This window comes from Panthera leo, chromosome C1, assembly GCF_018350215.1.
Source record: "Panthera leo isolate Ple1 chromosome C1, P.leo_Ple1_pat1.1, whole genome shotgun sequence".
Taxonomy (NCBI): Eukaryota; Metazoa; Chordata; class Mammalia; order Carnivora; family Felidae; genus Panthera; species Panthera leo.
The window spans coordinates 10,844,327-10,866,185 of NC_056686.1; the positions used below are offsets into that span (position 1 = coordinate 10,844,327).

The 21,859-nt window shown below is 49.2% G+C and overlaps 1 protein-coding gene across 1 annotated transcript in view; it reads left to right on the top strand.

The window, feature by feature from the left end:
* KAZN (kazrin, periplakin interacting protein) overlaps positions 1–21,859 on the top strand; it is a 158,824-nt gene that overhangs the window by 135,865 nt on the left and 1,100 nt on the right. The window contains exons 11-14 of the mRNA XM_042951590.1: positions 3,872–4,103; positions 5,411–5,512; positions 6,047–6,213; positions 20,502–20,616. Coding sequence (XP_042807524.1) covers positions 3,872–4,103; positions 5,411–5,512; positions 6,047–6,213; positions 20,502–20,616 — 616 coding nt within the window. The remainder of the gene's footprint in view (positions 1–3,871; positions 4,104–5,410; positions 5,513–6,046; positions 6,214–20,501; positions 20,617–21,859) is intronic.

The following is a 21,859-nucleotide window of genomic DNA, read 5'->3' on the forward strand; positions in this document are numbered from 1 at the left end:
TCTTTTAAAGTGTCCATTATTTTAGATTTGAGATTTGCAAGTGAGAAAAATGGTGACCCAGATATTTACCGTTTCCAATCATTTTCCTTCTTAGAAAAATTTTTGTACTGTGCATATTTACCATCTTAGCCATTTTTTTTTAATTTTTTTTTTTAACGTTTACTTATTTTTGAGACAGAGAGAAACAGACATGAATGGGGGAGGGGCAGAGAGAGAGGGAGACACAGAATCGGAAGCAGGCTCCAGGCTCTGAGCCATCAGCCCAGAGCCCAACGCAGGGCTCGAACTTGCGGACCGCGAGATCGTGACCTGAGCCGAAGTCGGACGCTTAACCGACTGAGCCACCCAGGCGCCCCTAAATCTTAACCATTTTTAAGTGCACAGTTCAGTAGTGTAAAGAACATTCACGTTGCTGTGTGGCCATCACCACCATCCATGTCCAGGACTTTCCATCTTATGACACTGAAACTGTATGCTCACAAAAACACAATAAACACAAACTCCCTGCTCTCCCCTCCTCCCTGTATAATGGCAACCACACTTCTACTTTCTGCCTTTATGGTTTTGACTACTCTCAGTACCTCCTACAGTATTTGTCTTTCTGTGCCTGGCTTACATCACTTAGCGTCATGTCCTCAAGATTCATTACTGTGGTAGCGTGTGTCAGATTTTCCTTTCTTTTTAAAGCTGAATAATATGCCACTGTGCATATATATATATATATATATATATATATATATATACATATATATATAGCACGTTTTGCTTATCCATTCCTCTGTCGATGGACACTTCTAATGGAATTGCTGGATATGATAATTCTGTTTAATGTTTTTAAAATTTTTTTTAATGTTTTATTTATTTTTGACAGAGAGAGACAGAGCATGAGCGGGGGAGGGTCAGAGAAAGAGGGAGACACAGAATCCGAAGCAGGCTCCAGGCTCTGAGCCATCAGCACAGAGCCCGATGTGGGGCTCGAACTCACAGACCGTGAGATCATGACCTGAGCCGAAGTTGGATGCTCAATGGACTGAGCCACCCAGGCGCCCCATAATTCTCTTTAATTTTTTGAGGAACCACCATACTGTTGTCCACAGTGGCCACACCATTTTAGATCCTCACCAACAGCACACGAAGGTTCTGATTTCACCACATCCCCAACAACACTTGTTTTCTGGGGGGTTTTTTAGCCATCCTAATGGGTATGAAGTGGTATGTCATTGCAGAGAAATTTCCATCTCTCTAGTGATGAGTGATGGGCGTCTTTTTGTGTGTTTATTGGCTACTTGTAAGTCGTCTTTGGAGAAATGCCTATTCAAGTCATCTGCCCATTTCTGAATCTGGTGGGTTTTTTATTGTGACTTTTAGGAGTTCTCCTCTTTATTCTTTTGTGTGGGCCAAGTTGCCATACAGTTATTATTTTCTTTCCTTTTGAAGAAAGTCCGTCAACATTTCCTGCAGTTTATTCTTCTGATGATGAATTCTCCCAATTTTGTTTGTTTAAAAAAAGTCTTTGTTTCTCCCTCATCTATTAAATAAACATTAATTTTTTAGAGCAGTTTCAGTTTCACAGCAAAATTGGAAGGAAGGTACAGAGATTTCCCATGGACCCCCTGCTCCCACTCCTTCACAGCCTTCCCCATAATCCACATCTCCTGCCAGATGGAACATTTGCTACAGTTGATACACCAGCACTGACACATCATGATCGTCCAAAGTCCATAGCTTATGTTAGCGTTCACTCTTGGTGTTGTACATCCCGTGGGTTTGGACAGACATCTAATGATATGCATCCATCATTGCACTATCATGCTGAATAATTTCACTGCCCTAAAAAGTCCCCTGTGCTCCACTTATCCATCCCTCCCTCTTCCTAACCCCTGGTGACCACTACTACTCTTTTTACTGTCTCCGTAGTTTTGCCTTTTCCAGAATGACATAGGGTTGAAATCGTACAATATGTAGCCTCTTCAGATTGGCTTCTTTCACTTAGTGATGTGCACTTAAGGTTCCTCCACTGGAAGATTTTAAGCAAAGGAGGGACATGACCTGATTGATGGTTTTAAAAGACTGTCTGGCCACTGTGGGGAAAAGTGGATTAGAAGGGGTGGAGCAGGTGGTGGGGGGTGGGGGGCGGAAGTAAGGAAGCAATTGCTGAAATCTGTGCCAGAGGTGGTGGTAGATTGAACCCAGAAAAGGAGAAAAGGGGACAGACACACTGACCAGAGTGATTGATAGACCCGGCGGGGGAGGGAGGAGGAGGGCAAGTGAGGCCCGGGAGCTGGGTGATGGTGGGCAACGGGGCAGAGCTGGGAAAGGGGACAGGGCATTTCATTTGGAGCCCATTAAATGTGAAATGCATGACAGGAAATGCTAGGAGGGCAGTTAGTGAGAAGCTGGGTCTCAGGAGACAGGAGAGGGGAGAGATGAGAATTTGGGAGTCCTCATTTACAGACGTATCCAGAGCCCTGGAAATGATGCCACCAGGGAACAGAGAGCACAGGGGAGAAGAAGGAAAGAAAGGGGCCACGAGATGAGGGGAGACGTGCCCATTACACGACAGCATCCATCCCGAGCACACCAGTCAGTAGCTGCTAAGCGCGTGTTGGTGGAATGAAGGAAGGACGGCAAGGAGCCAGGCAGGAGCACCAGCAGGATGGGTGGTGTGGTCGGCCCTGGCTGCTGTCCTGGGGAAGGGACTGGGGAGGGCCCAGTTGGAGCAAGGAGACCAGCTGGAGGGCAGAGTCCAGGGAGAGGCAGGGTTGCCCAGAGTGGGCGGAACAGAGTGGAAAGGAGGCAGCCGAGTCAGGTGGGAGTGAAAATCCCACCCAGGTCTCCAGCTTGAGTGGCTGGTAGGGCAGCTCTTACAGATGGGTGCACAGGGAGGGGACTGGAAAGTGGGTGAGGGGTGTTCCATCCGGGGCGGGGAGGGGAGGATGCTGGTCCCACTCCCAGACCTGGGGAAGGGGGCGGTGTCTCCCCGTGGGCCCACATTTCCCTATAACATCCTGATCCCTCTGTAGTGGACCCGCCCACCTGGCAGCCCCGGGGGTCATTTCTCAAGTCCCTCGGTAGGCGGGCTGGGCTGTGCTAATTCCTTCTGTCCCGCTGCCACCGTGTGGCGATTAGGGGAATGACAGCCGGAAGGACCTCTTGGTCCGGAGCACGCACTTTTTTATCCGTTTGAGTCTTCGTTGTGCACCTACTATGTGTGCAGCACTGAGCTAGGTTCTGTGTGGGATACAGAGGATCTGAGGTCTAGCAGTGAGGTGAGAGGGCTTGGAATGGGCAAAACGGGGGTTTTAATTCTGATTTCAAGACACGCCACGGTGTAACTTCGAGGAGAGACGGCCCAGGCCATGGCTTTGCAGGCTTCAGGGCTTCGGTAGAGGGACATTCCCAGGGGACCGTGCCCAGGGACAGGCTGAGGATGCCGAGGGCTCCCAGAGGTGCTGCTTCCCACTGCACATGTCCCTGCTGCTCTGCCACTGTCCCTTCGCACTCAGCGTGTCTGAAAGTGCTCTCTCCTCTTTTCCTGTCCCCTTTGTCTGCCTCTCTGTTGATCCTTTTTCTGCTCTTTGGGGGCTCGCTCTCTGTTTCTCTGTGTCTGTCTTTCTGTCTGTCTCTGTCTCCTCCCGCCCCCTGTGCCCACCTCTCTCCCCATCTCTGCTTTGTCTCTCTCTTCCTGTCTCTTCAATCCATCCCTTTTCCTGTCCGTCTCCCCGATTTCTTGGTCCCCCACACTCCCCCGCCCTGTTGTTTTCCCTCTATCCTCGTCTCTGCCCATCTCCGCCCCGTTTCTTCCCGTCCCTCTGTTCCTGCCACCTGTCCCCCACCCATCCCCCTTTCTGGCCATGTCTTTCCTCGCCAGCCTGTCCAAAGCCGCTGACCTGGACCATCACTGGGTGGCCAAGGCCTGGCTGAATGACATCGGCCTGTCCCAGTACTCTCAGGCCTTCCAAAACCACCTGGTCGACGGGCGGATGCTACACTCCCTGATGAAGCGGGACCTGGAAAAGCACCTGAATGTGTCCAAGAAGTTCCACCAGGTCAGCATCCTGCTGGGGATCGAGCTGCTGTACCAAGTGAACTTCAGCAGGGAGGTGAGGACCAGGGCAGGAGGTGGGGGCACCTCCCACAGCCCTTCTTCCCACACTGGTACCCACTGTCTGTCCATCCGACTACCTGCCCATCCCTCCATCCACACACATCCATCGCCCCTTCCTCGCTCCCTCCCTCTTCCAACAACTGCTTATTGGGCATCATCAGGCCCGGTGCCCAATTCAGAGGAAGTGGGGAACCCTCATCCAAGAGCTCACTGCTGATCAGGGAGAACCACATAGAAGCTGGAGCCACAATACCATGGAAAGTTGCCCCGGTGAGGAAAGCCCGGGGCTTTGTGAAAATCCAAAGGAGTCGCTTCCAGAGGAATCAGGGAGGGCGTCCCAGAGAGAGTGACAGCTGAACTGAGGCCTTGAACAGGGAGGCCAGGTAGGCAACCGGACAGCAGGGGGGAGAGTTAGAGTTTGGACTCTGAGCGCCCCTTTGATTCGGAGCCCTGCCAAGCCAGACGGCACGGGACATGCACCTCAGCTCCCCGGGGACCAAATATCCCTGAGGGAGGGGCCCTCAGCTGCGGAGTGGAATCAGTCCAGATGGTTTCCTTTTCTTCGAATGTGACGTCAGAGCACAAGAGCTGGGGGTCAGGAGGAGAGGCATAGAAAAGGGCGCCGTCCAGCTCTCCAGCCCTTGGCGCACGCCCAGCACAGGGCCCGAGGCACAGGCCCCGGGCCCCCGGGAGCCCCAGGCTGGTGAAGGAGGTGGATGTGCAGGAAGATCGTGAGAGTCAAGTGTGGAAAAGGGCTTGGTGCACTGGGGCTGGTCAGGGCAGGTTGGAGAAATCCATGGGCCGGCGGGGGGCAGAAATCCATGTGTCCACCACGAGCCCAGGAGTCCTTGTCTGGGAGCCAGTCCCCCCAAGGGGGCTTGCGAAAGGGGACCAGGCTGATCCCTCTACAGGCCGCCGTGGGTGACGTTTTGTGCCTGGGTGACACTCGTTGCCCCCAGGGGCTGGGTGGACCCACAAGACACCTAGCCCCTCATGGAAGGGCCACGTTGTTGGGCACCCACTCTGTGTCAGGAGAGCGGCGGACAGGGACGCACAAACCAGGCAGCCTCTGGGGGTCTCACCCAGCCCTCCACCCCAGAAGCAGGCTTCTCCCCATTTCCCAGGATGAACGGCCAAGCCCCAGCCTGACGTGGCCAGAGAAGCTGGGGCTCGCCGGCCAGAACTCCCCCCTGTACTGGCATACCAGGGTCCCCCCAACACGGCCGACACTCGCTCCTTGTCATCTCTGTGTAGCCCCCCGCCCCCGACACACCAGCTGACCCACTGTCTTCCCCCCACAAGGCCCTCCAGGAGCGCCGCGCCCGCTGCGAGACCCAGAACATAGACCCCGTGGTCTGGACCAACCAACGGGTGCTCAAGTGGGTGCGGGACATCGACCTGAAGGTGAGAGGCGGTGATGGGCTGGGGGCGACTCGCAGGCACGTGCCAATCCCATGCACGTTTTGTGCCCATTTTGTGGGAGTGGGGTGTCCGCCCAGGCTGGTGAGAGTGCCTGCCTCCTGTCGCTCAAGAGGAGGGAGCACTCACCCTGCCCCCGCAGCGGGACCCCCATTAATGATGCCTTTCTCATAGCAGGAGTGGAGAGGCTGGGCTGTCCCCTGAAGCCTGGGTCGGGTTGGATCTGGGTTTCTCTTCTCACTGAACAAGTATTTATGGGTTGCCTGCCAAGGTCTGGGGATATGTCAGTGACAAAATAGTCTTGGTGACCGTCCTCATGGCCGTAAAGGAGTGAGGGGATCCCCCTTGGGCTTAAACTGACCGGTCCCCAGGGGGACAAGCCTTTGCTGTGGGGGACATGTCCCCACTTGCAGCTGAGGGCACCTCAAGCCGGCAGGGCAGCCTCAGGACAACAGGGTGGCCCTCTCAGACTAGCAGGGCAGCCCCCCAAGGCTGACCAGCCCTGTGCCTCGCCCTCAGGAGTACGCAGACAACCTGACCAACAGCGGCATCCACGGTGCTGTGTTGGTGCTGGAGCCCACGTTCAACGCCGAGGCCATGGCCACTGCCCTGGGCATCCCCAGCGGGAAGCACATCCTTCGGAGACACCTGGCAGAGGAGATGAGTGCCGTCTTCCACCCAGCCAAGTGAGTGTGGGATGCTGGCTCCCGCTCCGGGGCTCGAGGAGATGACCCTGACTTCCCCACGGCCCCCTCACTTCCCGCACCCCCTTCTCCCCTACCACACGGAGGCCTCCTTTTACACAGAGGAAACTGGGGCTCCGGGAAGCAAGGTGCTTTAGCGTGAAGGTCACAGAGGAGGGGTCAGGTCTTGAATGAAGTGTGTGGTGAAATCCCCAAACTCCCCCGGCATTTAGGGAAGGGAAAGTGAGTAGCACAGGTGTAAGAAAAGACCCTGCGAGGGTGGGGTGTGGGCTGGGGAGGACTCGCACCGGCCGGAGAGGTCAAGGTGGCCGCTCGGGCAGGGAGAGCTGTGGAGACGGAGGTTTGGAGGCGGCGATCGAGCAGACTGATGGTGCTGATGGTCCCGGGGGGCAGGCTGTGTCAGCCCACCTACTGCAGCCTCCTCAGCTAAAAGTGGCCAGAGAAGAAGCATCTGGACAGATGACCCAGACCCCCTCCCAGTGGATTCTGTCCGCAAAATAATTACCGTTAGGCTAAGGTTTATTGGACACTTGCTATGGGTACTGATTTCATCCTCGTGACAACACCAAGAAGTCAGTGTCACCAACCCTCCTTTGAAAATGGAGAAACTTGGGGCGCCTGAATGGCTCAGCTGGTTGAACGTACGACTTCGGCTCAGGTCATGATCTCACAGCCAGTGAGTTCGAGCCCCGCGTCGGGCTCTGTGCTGACAGCTCGGAGCCTGGAGCCTGTTTCAGATTCTGTGTCTCCCTCTCTCTGACCCTCCCCCGTTCATACTCTGTCTCTCTCTCTCTGTCTCAAAAATAAATAAACGTTAAAAAAAATTTTTTTTTAAATAAATAAATAAATGGAGAAACTTGTTCGAAGGGGCCAAGGTCCCTGCCCCAGGTCACACAGCTAGAAAGTAGCAGAGCCCAGATTTGCCCTTTGTTCTATTAATATGGCATATTACATCGACTGATTTCCATACGTTGGAAACCTTGCATTCCTAGGATAAATCCCACTTGGTCGTGGTGTATATTCCTCTTCATATGTTGCTGGACGAAGTTTGCTAGCATTTGCATGAGGATTTTTGCATCTATATTTATATATTTTTTAACTTTTTAAGTTTATTTATTTATTTTTGAGAGAGAGCGCGCACAAGTGGGAGAGGGGCAGAGAGGGAGGGAGACACAGAATCCGAAGCAGGCTCCAGGCTCCGAGCTGTCAGCACAGAGACTGACAAGGGGCTCGCACTCACGAACCATGAGATCATGACCTGAGCTGAAGTCAGGTGTTCAACCAACTGACTCACCCAAGCACCCCATGCATCTATATTTATAAAGGATGTTGGTCTATAGAGTTTTTTTTTTCTTGTGATATTTTTGTCTGGTTTTGGTATCAGAGTAATACTGGTCTCATAGGTTAAATTGGGAAGTATTCTCTCCCCTCCTATTTTTTTTTTTGGAAGAGTTTGTGGATTGGTTTTCATTATTCCTTAAACATTTAGTAGAATTCACTGATGAAGCCTCATGGTCCCGGACTGTTCTTCAGGGAATTTTTTTCCCCTACTTCAATTGTCTTTGTTACAAACCTATTCAGAATTTCTATTTCTTCTTGAATCAGTTTCAGTAGCTTATATCTTTCTAGAAATTTGTCCGTTTTGCCAAGGTTAGCTAATTCGTTGGCATGTAACTGATTATATAATCACTTCCTGATAGCCTCTCCTATTTCTGTAAAGTTGGTAGTAATGTCCCCTCTCTCATTCCTGGTTTTAGTCATTTAAGTCTTTATTCTTTGATTATCGGTGAGTCTAGCTAAGGCTGTGTCCATTTTGCTGACTGAGCTCAGATTTGAATCGGAGGCTCTCGAGTCAGAACCCCGAGTGCTGAACCCCCAAACCACATGAAGCCTCAAGAAGCAGCTGGAACACACCCTGTTATGCAGGTGGAGACACTGAGGCTTAGGGGGTGGGGGGAGTTGTGTATCAGTGGCGACAATCCAGAAGTCCCGAGTTGCCCTTCCCCATCAGCAGGCTAATACCTAAGTGTTTCTCAAAGCGTGGTCCATGGACTCCTGCAGCAGAATCATCGGTGCCCTTGTGAAATGCAGATCCCCTGGCCCTCACTCGGATCTGCAGGACCCTTATCTGCTGGTAGAGCCCAGGAATGTACATTCTGAGCATTTTGAGGTAGTTCTATGGAGACCAACGTTTGACGAGGACCCTATTCCATGAGCCGTACATCAACAGGTGCAGGAAAAAGGCTTTTCTCCTAAGAATTGTCCCCTTCCCTGACCTCCCTTCTGGAGCACCGTGATCTGTAATGGCCTTACTACATTCTGAGCCCTGGAGGGGCAGCACTAGCTAAACATTAGCAGGCACTCATGTGTCTGCTTAAACCCTTGAGCGCTCCTGAGCTAACAGGTGCATTACAAGGACTGTCCAGGATTTGTGGCTGAGCACTGGGGACGTTTCTGGTGGGGAGCAAATAGGGTGGGTTCTTATGCTGTGGACAGGCCAAAGACTCCTTTAAGAACGAGGTGAAAGTGGGGCACCTGGGTGGCTCAGTCGGTTAGGCATCTGACTTCAGCTCACGGTTCATGGGTTCAAGCCCCGCATCGGGCCCTGTGCTGACAGCTCAGAGCCTGGAGCCCGCTTTGGATTCTGTGCCTCCCTCTCTCTGCCCCTCCCCTGCTCACGCTCTGTCTCTCTCCCTCAAAAATAAAATGAACATTAAAAAATTTGTTTAAGAATAAGAGGAAAGCAATCCTTCCTGATATCAGGATAAGGAAGAGGAAAGTGGACTCTTCTCATCTTACAGGCAAGGAGTCAGAGCTGGTCAGCCAGGGCACCGAGACGCTCCGCCAGCCCAGACCCCAGGCCCACCTCCCTGCTGTCACCTCTGCACCATGCTGCTTCCTTCTGTGTGTCCGTCCATGGCCCGTGCATCGGGTCTCGGTGTGGCATTTGAGACCCCTTTGCTGAGAACTTGCCACAGCCCAGGGGAAGAGATTTCAGTCAGCTTAGGGGAAACAGAACTTCATGAGTTCCTAAGAAATTCTGGAGACCACCCCCCGTTGGTACAAGTGTCTCCAGCTAGGCAGAACACCAGTGGAGACGGTGACCCCCAGGCATGTGGTGAGATGCGTGGGAGGGTCGGATGGGTTTATATTAACCAAGATCCTCGGGCTTTGCCCCAGGACATCTCAGCGGTGGCCCAAGCAGTGAAACTGCCCTGCCCATTGCCCTCTTGCTCCCTGTCCTTCTGTTGCTGACTTTAGCTTTCCAGAGAGAGGGGGCAGGGCAGGTGGTGCTGGTCCTTTGGGGTGAGCCCTTCCAGAATACTCTGATGGGGTGGAAGGATTCAGATGGAGAACCATCCCTGACCATTGAATAGATACCAAGGGCTAACGCGAGACTCCATCCCGGATGGAATCCAAGGCTTGGGGGGACCAGGTGACGGTTGTGGGAATAACACTTCGCAATTTGACTTGCAGATTATCACCAGCAAAGTTCTGTCTCATTTCTTATTTCATCTGATCCTCGTCCCTAAGAAGGAAGCTGGATGGGAAGGGATCATTGTCCCATTTTTTAAAGTTCATTTTTATTTATTTTGAGAGAGAGAGATAGAGAGCAAGCAGGGGAGGGGCAGAGAGAGCAGGAGACAGAATCCCAAGCAGGCTCTGCGCTCTCAGCGCAGAGCGCGACTCGGGGCCCAATCTCACAAACCGCAAGATAGTGACCTGAGCTGAAATCAAGAGTTGGACGCTTAAGCACCTGCGCCACCCAGGCGCCCCAGATCATTGCCCCATCCTATGGGTGAGAAAACTAGCTTCAGAGAAATGCAGTGGCTCCCTAAGAGTAGCCAGTGGCCATGCCAGTGTCTCCCTAGGACCCAATGGCTTTCCACCACGCTGGCAAGTTTACGGGGGTGCTGACGAGCACCTGCTCCCACTCCCCAGTAGACCCTGAGGCCCTGTGACCTCTTAAAGAGGAGAGGGGGCAGGCCGCTCAGAGCACATCAGGAGGCTGCAGTCACCCCATACTGTGGCCCAGGGCCACGGAGTCAGGGAACATTAGCATCCACACCTGACCCCGGGAGAGGCACGTTCCCGGCGTTACTAAGTCCCAACATGACATCGCCTTCTCCCGCCTCCTCCTGTCTCTGTGACAAGACACACACCCAGACGAGCAGTGTCTCGCATCCTCTCGCGGCACCTGCCCCGACACGCGCCTCCTGCTTCTCCTGATAAACCCCCGTCCAGCACCAACTCTGTGTCAGTCCTCTGTGAGTTCCAGATCCGGAGGAATAAACCAGGGGACAAAAAGGATGCAGGGAGTAGCCGTGGTGTTCCAAAGGCATTCGCTGCAGCCCCAGAGCAGCCAAATGGAAAGTCTGCATGGAAATAGGGGACTGTCCCCAGCGTCGGCCTGGAGGATGATCCAGCCCATCACTAACATAGAGTCAGGGACAGGGATGGATCCTTCCAGAATGCCCACTTATATTCTGCTTGGATATGAGGTCAGAGATGGAGTTCTCTGTATTTTTGTTTAATGTTTATTTATTTTGAGAGAGAGAGAGAGAGAGAGAGAGCGTGAGCAGGAGAGGGCCAGAGAAGGAGGGAGAGGGAGAATCCTAGGCAGGCTCCATGCTGAGAGCCTGACGCGGGGCTCGAACTCACAAACTGTGAGATCACGACCTGAGCCAAAATCAAGAGTCTGTTGCTTAACCAACTGAGCCACCCAGGGGCCCCAGAGTGTCCCCTAGATCTCTGAAGCAGCAGACAAACTTTGTATCTTCTTACTCATTCCCGTTCTATGGCCTCATGACCCACAGTCCAGAGGTTGCCATTTTGTTTCCAAAAATGAAAGAATCGGCCAACATCTCCCTCTCCTCCTCCCTTCTCCTTCCCTCCTGCAGAGGCAGCTATAGGGTGCGGTCATCAAACTGCCACAGCCACTGGCTGCCCTCTGCCACAGGCCCGGCTCAGGGCCTAGCATTTGATAGCTACCAGGAGACACATACTAGGAGCCCCATTTCACAGATGAGGAAACTGAGGTACAAGAGGGTTACCTATCTTGCCTGGACCCATCAGCTGATAAACAGTGGAGCTGGGATTTAAACCATCATACGCTGCTTCTTCCCTGAAGCGTGAGCCGAATGACCAAACAACAGCGGGAGGTGTCAAGGCCCCTCCCTGAACCCCTCCCAGGGGGACTTTTGAGCCTTTGTCCCAGGGTATAAATGCCCAGGTTCAACTGCAATAATGGAGGTTAAGACCTCTCTCTCTCTCTCTCTCTCTCTCTCTCTCTCTCTCTCTCCCTCCCTCCCTCCCTCCCTCCCTCCCTCTCCTAAATGTGGTTCGGTACTGGTGGGAAAAACCCTTTCCCTGAGCCCCCCAGAATGCCCCCGACAATGAAAGACAATCTTCCTGATGGGTTTGTTCTTCAACCCACCCACCATCTTCTTTTAAAAAAAAATTTTTTTTTAATATTTACCTATTATTGAGAGACAGAGAGAGACAGAGCATGAGCATGGGAGGGGCAGAGACAGAGAGGGAGACACAGAATCTGAAACAGGCTCCAGGCTCTGAGCTGTCAGCACAGATCCCGACGTGGGGCTCGAACTCACAGACCGCGAGATCATGACCTGAACCAAAGTCGGACGCTTAACCGACTGAGCCACCCAGGCGCCCCCCAAATCTCTGATTCTTGCAAGGACACCAGTCATATCGGACTGTGGACCACTCGAATGACCTCATTTTAACTTAATTACCTACCTCCACAAAGACTCCTCTCCAAACACCGTCACATTCTGAGGTAGGACTTCATAATTTTTTTTTAATGTTTACTTATTCTTAGAGAGAGAGAGAGAGAGCATGAGCATGGGAGGGGCAGAGAGAGGGGGAGACACAGAATCCGAAGCAGGCTCCAGGCTCTGAGCTGTCGGCATGGAGCCCGATGTGGGGGTTGAACTCGTGAACTGCAAGATCATGACCTGAGCCGAAGTTGGACGCTTAACTGACTGAGCCGCCCAGGCGCCCCGAGAAGAGCTTTCACGCACCCCTCTCTGCAGAACACACAGCCCAGGTAATGTACCTGCTCAGAGGTCAGGCCAGGCCACTCCACTGGTGTGGAGCCCAGGGTCCTACGCTGTCCTCCAGGGTCCGGATCTTGATCCTAGAGGCTCAAGGTCAAGTTCTATCCCTGCCACCGAGGGTCTCGTGAATCCTCAGGTAAGGCCTGACTTCTACCTCTTCTCCAGGGGGAAGCCGAGGGCCCCGGCAGCTCTCCCAAGCTCAATCAACAGCTAGTGTCCCCAAGTCAGGAGGATTTAATGCACTTCGATGCATGACAGCAAACCGCTGGCTGAGTGAGTTTAGATTTTCATGGCTTCTGCATTGGAACGGCTTCCCCACTAGACCCGGGGAGCCCCCGGCACCCATGGATCTGAAAACTTAGCTTGATTTGCCCTCCAACCTGCCAGCGCCCCTACATGCCACCTCTCCCCTGCCTTAAACCCCCTCGACAAAGTTTGCCCCGGAAGCAGGACTTCTCTGAGGCAGCTTTAAAGACCCTAGAAGGTTCATTTCTCTTAGCAAGTCTGCCTTCATGTTAGCTTGGGCCAAGGCTCTCAGCTCCCGCGACCCCGATCCCGATCCCTGGCTGCCTGTCAATCAGAGCCGACTCCTTTGCAAAGTGTTCTAAATGTTACTATGAACCCTTATTATGGCCATTTATTGGACGTCAGCTAAGCTTCGAAGCACGTTTTAACTAACTTCATAAAGTTGGCTACGTTATGATCCCCGTTTTGCAGACCTAGAAACCAAGCTTCCAAGAAACGAAATGGCTTGCTCAAGGTCACACAGCCAATGAATGGTAGAGCCGGGATTTCAATCCTGCTAGAGCTCCGGGAAATTCTCTGGACATAAGCGGCTTGGGTCTGGCAAGGTTGGCGGAGAACGTGCACAAGGCTCCCGCCAAGGCTACAGCCTACCCTGCAGGAAAAGGCTGAACACCAGAGCCCAGGGGAGACGGGGGTTTGCCCAACATCTAAAAGTAAAACAGGGCAGGTGGGAGGACTGAGTTCGGAACTTCCAGGATTCTGGACCAGGATTCTTACCCCAACACCTCACACGTCCAGCACAGCACTGATATTCTAACAGGGGCCGGAAGACTTCTTTAAAACGTTAGACAGAGGGACGCCTGGGTGGCTCAGTCAGTTGAGCTTGATTTCAGTTCAGGTCATGATCTCACAGTTCGTGGTTTCAAGCCCCACGTTGGGCTCCATGTTGATCATGGAGCCTGCTTAAGATTTTCTCTCTCTCCCTCTGCGCCTCTCTTCCACTCACACGCACGCAAACTCTATCAAATAAAAAAAAAAAAAAGGTTAGATAGTAAATATGTTAGCACTTGGGAACTGTGTCAAAACACAGACACTCGGTCTATATCAAAAATATACGGGGGAGGAGGAGCCAAGATGGCGGAAGAGCATGGAAGTTTTTTGTGGGTCTCGTGTCCATGAAATGCAGCCAGACCAACACTAAACCAACCGACACGCCTAGAAAACTGACCAGAGGATTAACACGACCATCTGCACAACCTGAACCACAGAATTCAGCAGGTACGCCGCACGGAGAAGTGAACTTGGGGAGCAAGAAGGCACAGGAAGGGAGGTGCTTTTGCGAGCGGAGAGAGGACGGAGGCTGGGGGGGGGCAGAATACGGGAAAAGCACCCCTCCCCAAAAGCAGCTGGAGAGAAAGTGGAAAATTGGAAACAGCCGCAGGGACTGAACTAAAAAGGGAGAAAGAAGAGGGTTTAAATTCCATTAAGACTGTAAACAGGGGGAGCGCAAAGGCTGCAACTCCCCAGCTCGATACCTGGCGGTGGGTGCTCTGGCGGGAAGGGCGAATCCCCAGGAGCAGAGCGGGGTCCGGGAGGTTCTCGGGCCACACGGGGAGAAGCAGTTCCACGGCCGGAAGGACGTTCGGCAGAGGCTGTGAGGCCACCTGGGCCCAGCAGACCCCAGAGAACGGCCCCGATCGCTGGTGCTGGAACAAGGTCGTTAAGGGTGAAGCCTGGTGCCAGATGCGTGTTGCGATTTTCCATAATCCCTGAAAGGCTGCTGCTGCGCTAGCTCGCGAACTTTTTCTGGGGCGGCTGGCACCCGGCCGCGGTCTCTGGGCTTCGGCAGCAGCAGGTTTGGCGAACTTTCCTGGGTGTGGCTGGCGTCGGCCGTTGCCCAGGGAGACCCTCCCGCAGAGGGCGGAAGGGGCCGAAGCCGCAGCCCTTCGGAAGTAAGGGGCCGGGGAAAACAGCCGCATCTGAGACAAAACTCGGGAGAGAGTGACTGCCTGGGGCCTGGTCACGGAGACGGAAGAAGCGGGGAGCAGACGAGAGCTGAAGACAGAGGACGGATGCGCGACTGCTGATCGGGGAGAACGGACCGGGTAGCTGGGTGGCACCATTTTCACGGCTCCCGCGCATGCGCATACACACCTACGAGCGCCACAAGAACCCACCCCAGGAGGCTGGCAGCGCCATCTAGTGGAGAGCGGAGCCGTTACACTGAGCCCCGCCCCAACCAGGCCAACCTCGCTCTTGAAGAACACACGTCTCACCACCTGCTGAGTTTATGGACCATAAAGCGCTTCCTAGTCTGACTTCTAGGGGAAAATGAAGCAATTTCAGTCCTACTTCAATCTGTTAGCAGGTTCATCTATTCAATATTCTTTCTTTCTTTTTTTTATTTTTTCTTTTTCGTTTCTTTTTCTTGAATACAGAAAGAGAAAAACTTCATTTTTATTTTCAATTTTTATTAAAAATATTTTTCTTTAATTTTTATTACTATATTTTTTACTCTTATGTAAATTTTTTCAAGTTCTGTTTTGCTTCCATAATTTTATCTTAGTCTACTTCAGTGTGTTCACCTTTTCAAATTTTCAAACGATCTCCTTTTTTTCGTTTCTTTTTCTTTTTCATTTCTTTTCTTTTTCTTGAATGCAGAAAGAGAAAAACTTCATTTTTACCTTCAATTTTTATTAGAAATATTTTTCTTTAATTTTTTTCTATTTTTTTGCTTTTATGTAAATTTTTTCAAATTCTATTTTACTTCCACCATTTTATTTTAGTCTACTTCAGTGTATTCACTTTTTCAAATTTTCAAATGATTTCCTTTTTTCATTTTTTTCTTTTTTCTCTTTTTTCTCTTTCTCGTTTCTTTTCTCCTTCTTGAATATAGAAAAAGAAAAATTCATTTTTATTTTTAATTTTTAATAAAATATTTTTCTTTAATTTTTTCTACTATATTCTTTACTTCTGTGTATGTTTTTTCAAATTCTATTTTACCTCCATCATCTCATTTTAGTCTACTTCAGTGTATTCATTTTTTTCAAACTCTCAAACGATTTCCTTTTTTTTCTTCCCCCTCCCCCTTTTTTTTCTCTAATCTGTCAAACCACTTTCAACACCCAGACCAAAACACATCTAGGATCTAGCATCATTTATTCAATTTGTGTGTGTGTGTGTGTGTGTGTGTTTAATTTTTTAATTTTAATCTTTTTTTAATTTTAATATTTTTTAAATTTTAATTGTTCTCCCTCATTAATTCCTTTTCTCCCTTCAAAATGACAAAATGAAGGAATTCACCCCAAAAGAAAGAGCAGAAAGAAAGGACAGCCAGGGACTTAACCAACACAGATACAAGCAAGATGTCTGAACCAGAATATAGAATCACGATAATAAGAATACTAGCTGGAGTTGAAAATAGATTAGAATCCCTTTCTGCAGAGATAAAAGAAGTAAAACTAGTCAGAATGAAATAAAAAATGCTATAACTGAGCTGCAATCGTGAATGGATGCCACAGCGGCAAGGATGGATGAGGCAGAACAGAGAATCAGCGATATAGAGGACAAACTCGTAGAGAATAATGAAGCAGAAAAAAAGAGGGAAATCAGGGCAAAAGAGCATGATTTAAGAATTAGAGAAATCAGTGACTCATTAAAAAGGAACAACATCAGAATCACAGGGGTCCCAGAAGAGGAAGAGAGAGAAATAGGGGATGTGAGCAAATCATAGCGGAAAACTTTCCTAACCTGGGGAAAGACACAGACATCAAAATCCAGGAAGCAGAGAGGACCCCCATTGGATTCAACAAAAACCGACCATCAACAAGGCATATCATAGTCAAATTTACAAAATACTCAGGCAAGGAGAGACTCATGAAAGCAGCAAGGGAAAAAAAGTCCCTAACCTACAAGGGAAGACAGATCAGGTTTGCAGCAGACCTATCCACAGAAACTTGGCAGGTCAGAAAGGAGTGGCAGAATATATTCAATGTGCTGAATCAGAAAAATATGCAGCCGAGAATTCTTTATCCAGCAAGGCTGTCATTCAAAATAGAAGGAGACATAAAAAGTTTCCCAGTCAAACAAAAATTAAAGGAGTTTGTGACCACTAAACCAGCCCTGCAAGAAATTTTAAGGGGGACTCTCTGAGGGGAGAAAAGATGAAAAAAAAAAAAAAAAAAAAAAAAAAGACCAAAAGCAACAAATACTAAAAAGGACCAGAGAACACCACCAGAAGCTCCAACTCTACAAGCATCATAATGGCAATAAATTCATATCTTTATTAACAAATTGATAGCAAATTAACAAATTAACAAAATTGATAAACCACTAGCCAGTCTGATCAAAAAGAAAAAGGAAACGACCCAAATAAATAAAATCAAGAATGAAAGAGAAGAGATCACAACCAACACAGCAAAAATAAAAACAATAATAAGAGAATATTGTGAGCAGTTATGTGCCAATAAAATGGGCAATCTAGAAGAAATGGACAAATTCCGAGAACATATACACAACCAAAACTGAAACAGGAAGAAATAGAAAATTTGAACAGACCCATAACCAGTAAGGAAATCGAATTAGTAATCAAAAATCTGCCAAAAAACAAGAGTCCAGGGCCAGATGGCTTTCCAGGGGAATTCTACCAAACATTTAAGGAAGAGTTAACACCCATTCTCTTGAAGGTGTTCCAAAAAAATAGAAATGGAAGGAAAACTTCCAAACTCTTTCTATGAAGCCAGCATTACCTCGATTCTAAAACCAGACAGAGACCCCACTAAAAAGGAGAACTATAGACCCATTTTCCTGATGAACATGGATGCAAAATCCTCAACAAGATATTAGCCAACCGGATTCAACAATACATTAAAAAAGTTATTCACCACAACCAAGTGGGATTTATACCTGGGATGCAGGGCTGGTTCAATATCCACAAAACAATTAATGTGATTCATCACATCAATAAAAGAAAGGACAAGAACCATATGATCCTCTCAATAGATGCAGAGAAAGCATTTGACAAAATACAGCATCATTTCTTGATAAAAACCCTCAAGAAAGTAGGGATAGAAGGAGCATACCTCGAGATCATGAAAGCCATATATGAACCACCCAACACTAATATCATCCTCAATGGGGAAAAACTGAGAGCTTTCCCCCTAAGGTCAGGAACAAGACAGGGATGTCCACTCGCGCCACTGTTATTCAACATAGTATTGGAGGTCTTAGCCTCTGCAATCAGACAACACAAAGAAATAAAAGGCATCCAAATCGGCCAGGAGGAGGTCAAACTTCCACTCTTCGCAGATGACATGATACTCTATATGGAAAACCCTAAAGATTTCACCAAAAAACTGCTAGAACTGATTCATGAATTCAGCAAAGTTTCAGGATATAAAATCAATGCACAGAAATCAGTTGCATTCCTATACACCAACAATGAAGTGACTGAAAGAGAAATCAAGGAATCAATCCCATTTACAGTTGCACATAAAACCATAAAATACCTAGGAATAAATCTAACCAAAGAGGTGAAAAATCTATACGCTGAAAACTATAGAAAGCTTTTGAAAGAAATTGAAGAAGACATAAAAAAATGGAAAAAGATTCCATGCTCCTGGATAGGAAGAACAAATATTGTTAAAATGTCGATACTACCCAAAGCAATCTACATATTCAATGCAACTCCTATCAAAATAACACCAGCATTCTTCACAGAGCTAGAACAAATAATCCTAAAATTTGTATGGAACCAGAAAAGACCTCGAATAGCCAAAGCAATCTTGAAAAAGAAAACCAAAGCAGAAGGCATCACAATCCCAGACGTCAAGCTATACTACAAAGCTATAACCATCAAGACAGTGTGGTACTGGCACAAGAACAGACATTCAGATCAATGGAACAGAATAGAGAACCCAGAAATGGACCCACAAACGTATGGCCAACTAATCTTTCACAAAGCAGGAAAGAATATGCAATGGAATAAAGACAGTCTCTTCAGCAAGTGGTGCTGGGAAAACTGGACAGCAACATGCAGAAGAATGAACCTGGACCACTTTCTTACACCAGACACAAAAATAAACTCAAAATGGATGAAAGATCTCAATGTAAGATAGGAAGCCATCAAAATCCTAGAGGAGAAAGCAGGCAAAAACCTCTTTGATCTTGGCCGCAGCAACTTCTTACTCAACACGTCTCCGGAGGCAAGGGAAACAAAAGCAAAGATGAACTGCTAGGACCTCATCAAAATAAAAAGCTTCTGCCCAGAGAAGGAAACAATCAGCAAAACTAGAAGGCAACTGACGGGATGGGATGGGAGAAGATATTTGCAAATGACATATCAGATAAAGGGTTAGTATCCAAAATCTATAAAGAACTTATCAAACTCAACACCCCAAAAACAAATAATCCAGTGAAGAAATGGGTGAAAGACACGAATAGTCACTTCTCCAAAGAAGACATCCAGATGGCCAACCAACACAAGAAAAAACGCTCAGCATCACTCATCATCAGGGAAATACAAATCAAAACCACAATGAGATACCCCCTCACACCCGTCAGAATGGCTAACATGAACAACTCAGGCAACAACAGATGTTGGCGAGGATGCAGAGAGAGAGGATCTCTTTTGCATTGTTGGTGGGAATGCAAGCTGGTGCAGCCACTCTGGAAAACAGTATGGAGGTTCCTCAAAAAACTAAAAATAGAACTACCCTATGACCCAGAAATGGCACTATTAGGTATTTATCCAAGGGATCCAGGTGTGCTGTTTTGAAGGGACACATGTACCTCAAATTTATAGCAGCACTATCGACAATAGCCAAAGTATGGAAAGAGCCCAAATGTCCATCGATGGATGAATGGATAAAGAAAATGTGGTATATATATATACAGTGGAGTATTACTCAGCAATCAGAAAGAATGACATCTTGCCATTTGCAACTATGTGGATGGAACTGGAGACTATTATGCTAAGAGAAATTAGTCAGAGAAAGACAAAAATCATATGACTTCACTCACATGAGGACTTTAAGAGACAAAACAGATGAACATAAGGGAAAGGAACCAAAAATAATATAAAACAGGGAGGGGGAAAAAACATAACAGACTCTTAAATATAGAGAATAAACTGAGGGTTACTGGAGGGGTTGTGGGAGGGGGAATGGGCTAAATGGGTCAGGGGCACTAAGGAATCTACTCCTGAAATCGTTGTTGCACTATATGCTAACTAATTTGGATGTAAATTTTAAAAAAGAAAAAAGAAAATTAAAAAAAGAAAAAAACATATACAGGGGCACCTGGGTGGCTCAGTTCGTTAAGCATACGACGTTAAGCGTCCGACTTCAACTGGGATTATGATCTCGTGGGTTCATGGGCCCCACGTCCGGCTCTGTGCTGACAGCTCAGAGCCTGGAGCCTGCTTCGGAGTCTGTGTCTCCCTCTCTCTCTGCCCCTCCCCTGTTCATGCTCTGTCTCTTTCTCTCTCAAAAATAAATAAACATTTTTTAAAAAGTATAGAACCCTGTTCTCATAGCAAGAAAGGAGGCTTAGACAACACATAAACTAACGGGCGTAGCTGTGTTCCAATAAAACTTTATTTGCAAAATCAGTCAGCGGGCCGGCTCCAGCCTGCAGTTTGCCGAGTCCTATTCTAACAGAAGCCTTCCGCGCTTTAACACAGAGAAGGGAGTAGTGGGGTCACTTCAGCCAACAAGTCACTGTGGGGTGGGGCGGGGGAGACACAGATTTCAAAAGCAGGGCGGGGGCGATTTTCCTGACGCTTCGGAGTGCATTCGCAGCACAGGGGTGCTTAGCACGCAGAAGGTACGCGGTAAATTGCAGCATTTACGGTCATTGTCACCTGTGTGAGTGAGTGTGTGTGTCTCTGGGTGCTGGTAGCTGACCGGGTCCCCCACCGCTGACTCAGAATGTGTCTCTCCCCAGCTCCTCAGGCATCCGGGAGGCTGAGCGTTTCGGAACACCCCCAGGGAGGGCCTCCAGCGTCACCCGGGCGGGGAAGGAGGAGAGCAGCGGCGGCATCAAATACAAGGCTGGCCGGGTAAGACGCTGACGCCTTCACCCCGGGCTCCTGCAGCCTGGGGAAGGTCTTTTTGTCATCTGGACCCATTGATGCCCCCTCCCAGCTCCTGTCTTGGCTTGTGGAGGGGGACCAATGGACCAGGTCACAGATGCGGAGGGGAGAGAGGAAGACACCTTCAACTGACCTGCATGATGCTTTAAGCCCAGCCCCCCCCTCCCCCCAAAGGCTTAGAGTAGCATCTCAAAGCACAGGTCTCGCCCGCCTGCGTCAGAATCACAGGCAGCTTCTGGGACCCACCTGGGCCTCCTAAATGTTTATTTTTTGAGAGAGAATGAGAGAGAGGGAAAGCAAGTGTGAGCAGGGGCAGAGAGAGAGACAGACAGACAGACAGAGGATCCCAAGCAGGCTCTGTGGGCTCTGCTCAGAACCCGACGCGGGGCTCGAACCCAACCAACGGTGAGATCATGACTTGGGCCGAAATCAAGAGTCAGACGCTTAACCGACTGAGCCACCCAGGCGCCCCCACCCGGGCCTCCTAAAACCAAGGGCCTCTGGGGTGAGGGGGATCCTTGGTTGCAGCCAAGCCGCCCAGAGGGTTCCATGCACCCCAAACTCTGAGAACCACCGACTTAGCTCTTGAACTCCAATGACCCGACCGATAGCGGCAGATTAGCCTCTGGTATATGGAAGCACGTGCGGTTTGGATCTGTTCACACAGACTCAGACTGACCCAGATTCCTAAATGGAAGTGTGTAGACACAGATGGCCCAAGTGGATAATCCAAAAATTCTTCCATTCATGCAGCAAACGGTTTTTGGATCCTAACTGTGTTTTAGGCACCACCCCGAGCATCAGTGGGACTAAGCATGAATACATTCTCTCCCTTACTCTTACCGTGCTCTCGGTCCAAAACGTGCAGTCTAGAATGGGGTGAAAATGGGTTTGGTGGGAAGGGGCAAAAACCTCACTCTTTTTATGTATGAAGCACAGGTATGTATACGGGACATGAACAGAAGCACAGTGTGTCTGTGGGGTGAACATTTGATGGGGGGGGGGCGGTGGGATTAGGAGAAAATATCGGAAAAGTCTGCGTTTTTAAAGGTGGCAACATGAAACAAAAGATCGAGAAACACGGGTCTGGCAGTCGAGGGAATAAGTAGTTACAAAGCGCCATCAGGAAGATTATAATAGAGATATGTTCAAAATAAGAGATAAATACACACTGAGGACCTGCTGTGTAGGGTTAATAATAGCCCCCCTT